The sequence below is a fragment of the Mandrillus leucophaeus genome, unplaced genomic scaffold, assembly GCF_000951045.1.
Source record: "Mandrillus leucophaeus isolate KB7577 unplaced genomic scaffold, Mleu.le_1.0 Scaffold64, whole genome shotgun sequence".
NCBI classification, from domain to species: Eukaryota; Metazoa; Chordata; class Mammalia; order Primates; family Cercopithecidae; genus Mandrillus; species Mandrillus leucophaeus.
This window is the reverse complement of record NW_012106919.1, coordinates 6,362,944-6,375,131: the sequence shown is the minus strand read 5'-3', so window position 1 is coordinate 6,375,131 and position 12,188 is coordinate 6,362,944. Positions and strand designations below refer to the sequence as shown.

Below are 12,188 nucleotides of genomic sequence, written 5' to 3'. Positions count from 1 at the left end.
CCCCCTCCTACCCTTTCCTCTGAGTCCCCAAAGTCCATTGTATCATTCTTATGCCTTTGTGTCCTCGTAGCTTAGCTCCCACTTATGAGTGAGAACATACGATGTTTGGTTTTCCACTCCTGAGTCACTTCACTCAGAATAATGGTCTCCAGTTCCATCCATGTTGCTGCAAATGCCATTATTTCATTCCTTTTTATGCTTTGCCCATTTTAAAATCAGGTTACTTTTTATTGTACAACAAAGTTACTTACATATTCTGGATATTAGCCCCTTATCAGATATATGATTTTTAAATATTTTCTTCCATTTTGTAGGTTGTCTTTTCACTCCGTTTTTTTCCTTTGACATGCAGAAATTATGTTTGTGTAGTCCCATTTGTCTATTTTTTTTTATTTTGTTGCTTGAGCTTTTGGTGTCACACCCAAGATATTATTGCCAAATCCAAAGTATTATAGCTTTCCTCCTATGTTTTCTTCTAGGAGTTTATAGTTTTAAGTCTTATGTTTAGGTCTTTAATTCATTTTGAGTTGATTTCTGGAGATGGTGTAAGGTAAGGGTCCAGCTTCATTCTTTTGTATGTGGACATCCAGTTTTACCAACAGCACTTTTGAACAGCCCGTTGGCATTCATATTTCACTGGTTTACATACTATTCAACAAACTTATTATAATCATAGTAACCAATACTGTTGGCACAAGTAGGTTGGAGAATGCACAGAACAGGGTGGACTCAGGTGAGCATCACTTCTCTGGGTGGAGCTGAGCCACCCAGGTGTCTACAAGACTCAGTAGTCTACAAGCCCTAAGCAATGAGTGTATGCATTAATTACCTCTTTTTATTTTGTGTTTATTGATGTTTTAACATCTGGGGTCTTGCTAATCCTGGAGAGACTGCCCCTTCCAGGGCTAGCCAATTCTTAGAGCTAGTTAAGGACTCTCCTGAGAGAAGCCTTTCATATGCAAACCAACCAATCCAGAGCCTACACTCCACAACCTCCTCCACTGAGTTTTTGCACTAAGGACCACTACTCCCTTTCCCTAATCACCCAGGATAGGGTACCAGACAACTAGGGACAACCCCTGTGTCCTAGAGCTTGCTGGAATTATTCAACCTAGCCAATCCTAAGCCTGCCTACTCTGTCTCACCTATTCCTTCCTGCAAAAACCCACAATAAAGCTCCATGCCCATGTTTCCCCTGTGCCTTGACCCTGGTGCTTCCCTGTGTGGCCTCCCATGGTGTGGTATGTCCCTCTTCTCGGGCTCTATGAATATAACAAACTGCCTTTTCTATGGTAATTGTCTCCTGATCTGTTGGCCCTGCCATACCTAAATAATACTAAAACTTTTATTTTAAAAGTGTGTCATGCACACTGGTCTACGGGTTACAGGAAATGAGTGGTATTATTTGAATGATCCAGTTTTGTGAAGAACAGGCCAGAGTGCTTCTGCTGTAAACCCCTTTGGGTCACTTAAGATTGCAATCACATCTATGAGGTACTTGTGTTAGTGCATGGCACATTGTAAGAGTCCAATTCACAATTTGGTACTGAAGTCACAGCAGTGAATGGTTCCTATCCTCCCATCATTTTCAGACTATCAGACCATCTGTCAAGGGACCTTCATTTTGCCTAAAGAGGGAGAAGATGACCCCTGGGTCCTGAAAGAGAAGTGCAAGTTAGGAGGAAAGAAGGCTGTATAGAAAGAAGTTTCTAGGCAAGCAGACACTATGTGCCAAGGCCTACAGACAAGTCGGCAGCAGCTGTGCTTAGCACAATGCCTGGGCACACAATAAGTATGCAAGTAAGTTTCTGTTTTGTTTTTAATTTAGTTTAATGTTATTAATTTAAATCTGAAATTTAAATTAAATGTTAGGCAGGAATGGGTTCACAACTAGGTAGAGGATTGCTAACGACCAGCTCTGACTGTGTCACCATTGTGACATGAGTGGAACCCTCCCGGTTCGCTAAGGGAAGCATGCAATGATGGCTCATTTCCTAGAGCAGAGCATTAACTGTGCATTTACAAAGTGCAAGTACCTTCTACAGGCCTGGAAGAGTGCCAGTCATTGGGTAATGTTAGTGACTGGGACACGAACCCAGCCCTTGAATAACTCCACAACATGAAGTTGGTCCCTGGACAGGACACAAAAGACAGAGAGAACACAAATGAGGCCAACAGGAGAGTGAATGGCGGAGGCCAGCCAAGGGCATGCAGCTGTTCCAGGGTCCCACAGGGAGTTGGGTTCTCGGTATTCACTCCTGCCCAGGCCTGCTGCCGCCAGCGGCCTAGGGAAGAGGATTGTTTTTCTATTACAGGGGTTGCTACCTTCTGGGACTGATTTGGCCCCAGACTGCATCATGAGTCAGAAAAACCACTCTGTTCCAGTCACGACATCGTCACAGAACTTTGGTGTTTCCTCAACGGCAAAGAGGAACAATATCTAACTTCTCTCTTTCCTGAGAGGACTCCTGTAAGGTCATGGGAATTCCCTGAAAGAGCAGAAGGCCTTCTGTAAACAACAGGATCCTAGCCCTCACCTTTCCACCTGGTGGGAACTTCAACACTGATCCCATCAAATCCGTTTCTTCTCTTATCATCAGTGAAAATCTGCAGTGCTTTTGCAGGATTCAAAGAGATCAGAAGGTGCTGAAGTTCCTGCTGGAATCCAGTCACAATCCCTCATGCTGAACATATGAAAGGATAACAGAGGCCAATATCAAGCTCCTCACACAACTTCAGTTTAAATTAAACTTCCTTTAATGAAATAAAAAACAAATGGTGCATTGCATAATATTTGTGGTCACAGTATAAAACAATACAATTAGTTCATATAACATTGGATATGGACAAAAATACACAAGATCCTTTCTTTGTCTACGGAAAATTCTGCAGATCCTTATGTGCCACACTTAAAAAGAAAGTCAACGTTTTTTCTTCTAGGGATCTGCACACGTATTTATCACTGAGAATTTGGTCAAACAGTGGAGGAGAACTTACCCAAATCCCAGTTCCCTTCTTCCTCTGTTGTCATCGGTGAAGCTAAAAAAAAGTTTTCTGAAAGTAGCAAGTTGTGTAGTATTGCTTATTATTCCTGCCAAAAAGGCTCAGTCTTTGGCTCACAGATGTCAGTGACAAAATCATGGCTGCAGGCAGTCTGCAAAGCAAGAAGCAAGGGCCACCGGGGAAACAGACGAAGGTCTGGGCAGGAGGGGCCTCCTCTACCAAGATCTCAGGGAGCCCCTCAGATGGTGGGGGTGAGGTGGGGAAAGACACTCAAATACATACATTTTTAAATTAAAATTTAGCCCAGTTGGTGAGTCAGAGTTCTACTGTCCCATGAAAAATCTGAAAAGTTGTTAAAAAGTTGATTTGCATTTTTCTTTTTTTTCAAAGTGAAAGGTGTATGTAAACATCATAAAGTAAACAAAGTACAGGAATTTCGAGGCTTCTATCTGAACATAGCTTAGGCTCTTTCTGGGGCTATTTTTATGATTAGGAAAAAAAAAAAAACCCAAACTTTTATAAAGTTCCTTTTTGTTAAGAAGTGCAATTCCACCCGTGAGACGCGGCTGGGTCCCTCTTTCATTCACACCAGTGCTGCTGGTAGGAACCTCTTCTAGAAGAGCACTTGTCGCAGGGGTTGGGGGGGGAGCCCTATTTGGTACAACAAAAGAGTGCATCTCACCACATTAAAAATACACATTCCTGGCAAATTTATATCCCTAGAAGGAACTAGGTCCTTGATACAATGCCCTGGGATTTCTTGCCCCTCCCTCCCAGCCCCCAGGTGACATGAAGCTTGGGTAGCCCAATGGACACGGGGCAGGTGGGTGGAGGTCAATGCCTTAACAACTCCAGCCCTGAACTGCAGCATCAGTATGAAAGGAAAAGGTACAGTGTGTAAGCACCTGTCACATTTACCACCATCGAGTGTCTGCTGTGACTCAGTCCATGGTTTTACACACACCCAGTCATGTCCAAAGCTAAGCACCCTTTCTTCCTACTAAGAAGGGCCTGTGCCAATAAAATCCTGAATCTCCTTTTAATAGATGCAAGGGCTGAAAGGGCACTGGCTGTTACTAATACAGCACCTGTTTATATATTTGTTCTCTCTTTAATTCTCACCTGTACAATCACCTACAAGCTGCCTCTTCTGAAATAGCAGTTAGGATATAACATGCAGAAAATACCCAAATCTAGTGCCAACAAGGCCTCACCCTCTTCCTCTAGTCACTCAGGCCCTGGTGGGGTATACCTGTTGCCCGTCTTCCCACCACAAGCCCGGGCCAAGGAAAGGCTACTGTCAATGCAGAATCTAATATATCTATCCCGTGCAGGGTCCCCTTGGCGGGGGAAAACTCAATGGGAATCTGCCTCCAGGGCGACTGGGCGTTGGGAAGCAGGGGGAAAAGGTGAGCCAGGAGGAGCACAGCTCCCGGCCCACGGTGACAAAGAGCTGCACATGAATGGCCATCATTTTGTATTAGTTTATTGCTCAAAACAAATGAATCTTTTTTTCCCCTTTGGAAGAGAGAGCAGTGTTAGATCCTTCAGAGCCAGGATGAAAGCAGAGGATTGCAATTAGGGCATGAGTCACCAGCAAGCCTCAGAAAACTCCACTGGGATGCTTCCGAAAGGCCAGTGCTGTACGGGTGGCGAGACGCTTCAGGGAGCAGGAGGCTCCAAGAGGAGAGCTTTTAAAGCAGCAGCAGAAGCCTGGGATGTGGAAGATCTCTTTCTGTCTACTCTCCTATTCCTGATGGGAGCAGTCGGGCAAAGCAGACCGCTCTTGACTCTGCTCTATAGGCCGTTCACATGACAGCAAATTGCTAGGTTTCCTTCGTGTCCCTATTAGGAAAGCAAACATACCACAAAGTATACCCTTTCTCACTAACCCCCTGCAGTGGACCTTCAAAAGACCTGATGGACTGAAAAGGTCATAGAAAATACATGGTGCTTCTAGGTAATTTCTGATTCCTTGAAGTCAGTCAGTCTCACAAGTAGCAATATGCCTTCAGGTTAAGGAGCCCAAGCAGCGTGTGAAGGACATGGCGTATCTGTGGGTCCCCCTGCAAGTCTCTTGGTGACCAAGGCCTTTGCCTCCCACAATGGGCAAGACAGAGGAGTAGTGGTGGCTTCTTTAGTCTAATTTGCACCTGGCACCACTCTGACCCTCCCGGCTCCAGCTGCATAAAAAATAACTTCGCGGGATCCCTCTTCTGCTCTTCCTGGGGTCCCCTGAGGCACAGTGGCCTCACAACTACTGGAGCAGGTGTCTGTTCCTTTCCTTATCCCCAATCTCCCCTTCCTTGCAGCCCCCTTCTTACTGCCCTGGACAGAGGTGGCTGTGTATTTTTCTTCATATTCATTCTTAAGGCTAAGGTGGCAAGATAAGGTGCTCAGTGGAGAGCCAAATTCTAGATTCCAGGGCCGCCATTTCAGCGCTCTCACAGAAAACAAATACAAAAGAAATGGACAAGGGGCAGAGAAGCAAAAAAAAAAAAAAAAAAAGCATTTGGGCTCGATAAGAAGTTATATACTCCAAGTTTGGATTTCAAATGTAGTCTAAACCCCTGAAAATAGGGGGTGGGGTAGGGTCGTAAAAGCCACAAATTAGCCTTCAGCACAGGTCTGTGTTGTCTGTCAGCCCGGTAGAGGGTGGCGCTCAGCAGCGCTCTGAGCACACGCCTCCAACGCGGAAGCTGGCTCTCAGGCGGGCAGGCACATTCTCACTGAAGATAAAGAACTCTGCATGCCATCACCCCTTCCTCACCACAACCCCGCGAAACAAAAGCTATAAACACACACAAGTCAGAGGATCTATAAACCAGTGGGAGAAAAATAATTAGATGAAGGTTAACCATTAAAAAGCTGCAGTTGGGAAAACACACACTCGATTGTTACATCAGAAAGTGCCGTGGGAAGAAGAGCCGTGTGCTGGTAAACATGTCCGCGCTCAGAACTTGACATGCAGAAAAGAGAGAGCGCCAAGTCCCACCTGAGATTAGAGAGGACTGGTTTTTAGTGTAACACACTTTGTTTTAAAATCTCACTGTCCTCTTCTTGCCCCAATCGCTCCTAGAACGTCCCTCTGTCACTCCCCTCCCGGGCCAGCCTAGTCCATCTCCATCGACATGAGCCTGCGGCGCTCGCGCCGTGTCTCCTGAACCTCCTTCTTACAACACCAGTGGGAGCTGCAGTACCCGATGAGACAGGACAGGAGTCCGATGACCGTGGACAGACCGATGCCGATCAGCAAGGGATACTTGAAGGCGTTCAGCACTGGGAGGGAGAGATCAAAGGGGAAGCCGGTCAGTGCTGCGAGGGAGGCTGCTTTGGGGGCACTCTCACCTCCCTTCCCCACTGGAGCAGGATCTCCCCGAGAGATAAACTCTCATTCCTCCTGCATCTAGCACCTAGCACACGACGGGAGACAGGAGAAGCTCAGTCTTATCTGTCACAAAAATGAGCAAATGTCTTCCCACCCAGCTCTGTGGAGAGAATAAAAACCATAAAGAAGATTTCACTCGATGCCTTTGAATGTCAACTTGCTTTTTAGGGTTTTGGCAAAAGATTGATTTTTAAAAGTCAGTATAAGGGCATCGCACATTCAGCAGCAGATGCATCTGCATCCTTAAAAAAACTGCATAAATCAATCATATGCATCAAATAACTGAAGTGTACTAAGGGAGCTATTTTAAGTAACACTATAGTAAATTATCTAGCAAAGTGAATAATTACTCCCTTGTTTGTTAAATCTGGGTTTTTACACGGAGTTACTTCAAGGAAGGAATTCCTAAGATACAAAATATGGTACAGATGACTTAAGTGTTAGAAATGCACAAACACCATTTAGATTCCACCCTTGAAATCCCACCTTCCCTTCCCATAAGTACCCACGCTCCTTGGGTGGACGCTGCCACTGGGCCAGGTGCCTTATGTTTGCTAAGGTTTAATTTTCAAAATAGCCCCATAAGACTATTAGCTCATTTTGCGGAGAAAATGGATCAGAAAGGCTAAGTAGTCTGTGGAAGAGCAAGGGCTCTAATTTCCATCTGACCAATCACTAGGTTTCTACTCAAAAGCTTTCTACTCATCCTTGGAGGCCCCTGGACTTTAATTCTCTTTATGGAGTTATTTCAACTAACATGTACTTTCTGAAATTTTCCACAAAGGAGACATGTTTGTTGTAAACCAAGGAACAACTGTCCCCATTCTGGGATGCTCAGGGAACAAAGCTCTGACTGTCTAGTTAGGTCGACCCTGGTGTTCGTTGTGGTCCAGTGAGGCTGGGAGGTCATCCTCCCATCTTGGGGCTCTGTGAAGTACCCACTCTGTGCCAGTGACTCCAGGAGGAGTCTCTCTTTTTTTTTTTTTTCCTTGATGCGGAGTATTGCACTGTTGCCTGGGCTGGAGTGCGATGGTGCGATCTCGGCTCACTGCAACTTCCGCCTCCTGGGTTCAAGCAATTCTCCTGCTTCAGCCTCCTGAGTAGCTGGGATTACAGGCGCCCACCACCACACCAAGGCTAATTTTTTTTTTTTTTTTTTTGTATTTTTAGTAGAGACGGGGTTTTACTATGTGGGCCAGGCTGGTCTCAAACTCCTGACCTCATGATCTGCCCGCCTCAGCCTCCCAGAGTACCGGGATAACAGGCGTGAGCCACTGCGCCCAGCTGTGAGTCTCTCTTCTTTAAGAAGTAAAACCAGTGGTAGTGAGAGTAGCAGATCCCTAAGCTACAGCTCCCCTATCGACCTGAACCCTCTCTCTCAAGGCTGCTCTCTGCCTGTGCCTGGCAGAATCCGTGCCAACCCTCGGACACAATAAAGCCAGTTTCTATAAATGTATAGAAGAGGCAACGCCTTGAAAATTTTTCTAGTAAGTCTTGAAAATCATTTCTCAATGGTGCCACCAGCACATAATAGCACAGCTGGGGAAACAGCAAGGGCTGCTGGGGCTCCTTCTGGGTGCAGACTCAGGCCAGGTCTAGAAAGAAAGCAGGACGTGCTACGGCACATTCCTCAAACTGTGGCCACCTGGGTTCTGTCAGCTACAGCCTGGCACAGAAAGAAGACATTCCCAAACACTGAGAAATTTGGGTGACATTCTTACCATCCATTTTCACAGTTATAAAAACAGGCTTGGAGTGGATCTCTGCCTCCTTCTGCCAGGAACCTGTTGGTGACTTCACCCATGGAGTCACGGAACAGTAGTAGTTGCCAAAGTCCTGGTCCTCGGAGCCATGCACTTGCAGCAAGAATTCCAGCACACTCACGCGCTCCAGGCTGAGGTCGCTCTTCCAGTCCCTCCGGGAGGTGGTCACGATGCCCTTCCGATCCAGGGAAGACAGGAGCACAGGAGCCTTGTCCAGGCCAAAGGAGTGCACCGCAAACCAGGACACATCAAAGGCCATGTCATCTGTGGATTACCAAGCCAAAACCCTGAGGTCAGTGTAATGGGCAGAAGTCACATGTATGGCCACCATCCATGTATGCAGCCCTTACTACGTACGGCAAGCACAGCACTACATGCCTTCGGTCTCACTGAATCCTCACAGCAGCCCTATGAGGAAGGCACTATCATACTTTTATTCTGTCATTATTTTCAGACTATATACCTGCTCAAGGTCATGTAGCCAGCAGGTAGCAGAGTATGCAGCTTAACCCAGGGAGTACAGCTCCAGAGCCTAGCTTCTTAACCACTGCACTGCTGCCACCCAGACTCAGGGGCCACAGGAAGAAGAGTCAGGGTCAAAAACTGTCTCCCACAGAGAACACTGATCCGAAAACTGGTATGCGGGGACACTGCAGGCTCTGTCTCCCAAAGAAAGCCAGCTCCTTTGACATTTCAGGCAGAAGAACCCAAGACTGGAAGGACACTAAAGTCATATGGAACAAAATGTACATAAAATGAATCGCACCAAATTTAGAGCTGTAAACAGTTTAGGTTTTATTGTACACTACGGTTTTTCTTTCCTTGCTGAAGTGCTTAAGTTCAAAACAAGAGGAAAAAAAATGTCAAGCTGAGAAAATGGAACACAGTTTAACAGTCCCAGAGAGTAATGCTGAATCGTAAAGTACTCTGCAAAATTAAGGTTCTAACAGCCTCAAATAAATTAATATGGGCATAAGAGAAAGAAGACTTTGGCACAAGTGGTAATTCTCATGGAATGTGAAAACAGAGCACACATCATAAGCCCTTGACCTCTTCCCTTGACTGGTACCAACCATTATCAGCTGTGTCGGCTCTGAGATTCATCCAGCAACAAAAGACAACAGCCACAACACTGTTTTCTCTTAAATCCACTTGAGAAAGGATTTTATATAAATGTCAAATAACAATTTTTGCTGAACAAGAGATAACATTTATTCATTTATTAAAAACACACTGATAGCCTCAAAAAGCACATTATAAGGCAAATAAATTATGTTCAGATGCTTACATATTAAAAAAGTAAGCAGAACTAAAAGCAAGAATTTCTATGAAATTATCCAAATGATAATTCCTTTTTAGCTCACTCTAAACATGTAATATCTTCTCTTTTTCTCCCATTGACCTACTGTGGCACTTGAGCATAACTTTTTTTTGTTGTTGTTCCCAGTATCTCTCCAAGGAAACCACCTCCCTGAGGGCAGAGGGCATGCCATAAACAGCCTGAGGCTCTCACAGTGCCAAGGGCAGAGTGGACACCCGCATCACTCTCTTGTCTTCAATGCAAACTCTTAACTCAGTGCTGCTGTCGCCTGCAGGTGCTGGGTGGTTGCTGAAGGCAAAAAGCCAAACCAAGTTCCCAGACTCTAAGCCCTGATCCCCACTGTGCCTTATGGTATGGGAGCCAGGCTCCAGGGCCAGGCTGCCTGGGCTAGCATCCCAGCACCAGCACTAATGAACCATGTGACCTGGGCGAGTTCCCCAAGTTCACTGAGACTTAGTATCCACATCTGCAAAATGAGAATGACAGCACCCAGGGTTAAATTAACTACATTTATTAAAATGCTTAGAACAGCACCTGGAACACACTAAGTGCTCAATAAAAGTTGGTCACCATGAACATTACCTCCACAGTACAACACACATGCTCCTACACACAGACCTGCTAAGGGGAAGGGCATTACCAGCTGCAGCAAATGCCGTTGGTGGCCGGTCCACACCAGCTGGCAGGCTGAGCCTCTGGCTGCTGCAGGTGCTGGCTGTTAAAACTCATACACCCGTACCCTTTCCTCTCCAGAGGCCGGGCTTAGGCTGACAGAAGCCACCACCTGGAGGTTCTGAAACACTCTCACTCCTTGGCCACTCAGCCTGTGGACAATGACTGACTCGTGAAGGGACAGAAAAGCCCAGTCCCCTTCCCTCCGGTGGGCCTACTCTGCAGTACACTCATGCTCCAGAGCTCCCCGTGGGGAGGTGGACTTGCTCCGAATTCATGCCTCGACCTCAGCCTTCTTCTCCAGCTCTATCTCAAGTCCCTGCCTCCCTCAGTGTGTTCTCCTGACAGCACTCCCTCAATCCACCACTCACATGCTTGTCTGTCTTTGCTTGGGGAGAACCTGACCTAAGATACCGCCTCAGAAGGGCCACAGTCCGCTGTCCCCACCCCGGCTCGGCACAGAGCACCTTGGGCCACAAATCACTTATGCAACGTGTCCTTCACAAAAGAGCATTCCCTCACAGCCCACAGCATGTGTGAGGAAGAACTAAATTACAACTTGTGTTTAATAGTTCAGAATCTTCCACCCACACAGTCCAAGAGTGCAAAGTTCTGCAAAATTGTAATCTGAAAGATAACAGCTACCTATAGCTTTTGCAATTAATTACACTGGAGGAAAAGACTTTTACATTAAGGGCACAACTGGTGACCTATTAATTTACTGAGAAAGAGCATTTAAAGGATTTATTTTTGTATGTATCATAAATGAGCTTTAAGGGCAAACATGGTATTACATTTTTCCAACTTTTGAAAAGGATTTTCCTCCCTTTTCCCTGATAGTCTCTTCTACTTTTAGCTTCATTTTCTCTTCTGAATCCTGCTTTCTGTCCTCAATCTTCCCCATCTCAGGTACAGGAGTGGCTTCTCATTCCTCTTCCCCTGTGAATGGAGCTGACCAACTCCATGGATGCAGATGGGATTGTTTCTTTTCCTTTTCTAACATCTCCCACAAACTCTCCTTCTGTTTCCTACCTCTAAAGATCAACCATGTCCAGCTTCCCTACTACAGCCAATTTTGGTATCAGTCAACTAGTCCAGGGGTCAGTAAACTGCAGCCTGCAGGCCAAGTCCAGCCCACCACCTGTTTTTGTAAATAAAGTTTCACTGAACACAGCTATGCCCATTTGCTTATACTATTATCTACGGCTTCTTTCACACTACAATGACAGTGTTGAATAGTCGCCACAGAGGCCATCTGGCCCACAGGGCCAAAATATTTCCTACCCAGGTCCTTTATAGAAAATATTTGCTGACCTGAACATTCAACTGGGAGTCCTGCAGAAGCCAGATGTCCACCTGGATGGTGGCGGCATCCAGGTCTCTGCTTCCAGATGCTAGTGTTACCCAGTCCCCTGCTCAGGGGCTCACTGGATTCACTGCAGGCCACCACCCTTTGCTTAGAGCTTGCCCCTTCACACAGAATGGAAGGCTAATTTTAGTTTCTTCCCCAGGGCCACACTTCCAGCAGTCTCCATATAGAAACCTGTGACCTTTGTAGAGTTTGGCCTTTTCAAGGTGCAGATTTCTGCCGGCAGTCATGGCTCTACTTGTGATGGGGTGGGTCAATACAGAGTGTTGTGGGTCCAAACATGCAGGAGAAAAGGGAAGCCCATAGGGAATTAGGTTCTTCATGAGTTCTTTAGGAAAAGGCAGAGGTGGGTACAGTCCTGCTCAGTAACAGAGATCCCTGAGTGCATTTAATGTTCTTTCAAGCCTTAAGGGTGGAAGAGTGAGAGAGGGACATCAACTGGTCACTGAATGGGGCTAGGCAGAAAAGGAGTAAGACTGATGCATCCCACAACTCTTAGGCATCCTGTCAGCGATGCTAATATTTCCTGCAAAGAAAAGATGTATAATGATTTCCTAAGAATTCTAACTACAATAGCACCCTCTGGTCACCGGCTACTCCTTTGCTCTGTAAGTCTTCATAGCATTAATTGCTGTGATATTATAGAGCACTTTATTTCTTGCCCATGTCCTC

General features: G+C 45.9%; 1 protein-coding gene across 1 annotated transcript in view; it reads right to left on the bottom strand.

The window, feature by feature from the left end:
* Positions 1-2,739: 2,739 nt before the first annotated feature.
* Positions 2,740-12,188, bottom strand: part of PTGFRN (prostaglandin F2 receptor inhibitor) — a 77,993-nt gene continuing 68,544 nt past the window's right edge. The window contains exons 8-9 of the mRNA XM_012000837.1: positions 8,113-8,418; positions 2,740-6,282 (exon numbers count right to left, since the gene is read on the bottom strand). Of these exons, the coding sequence (XP_011856227.1) occupies positions 6,116-6,282; positions 8,113-8,418 (473 nt within the window). The 3' untranslated portion in view covers positions 2,740-6,115. The remainder of the gene's footprint in view (positions 6,283-8,112; positions 8,419-12,188) is intronic.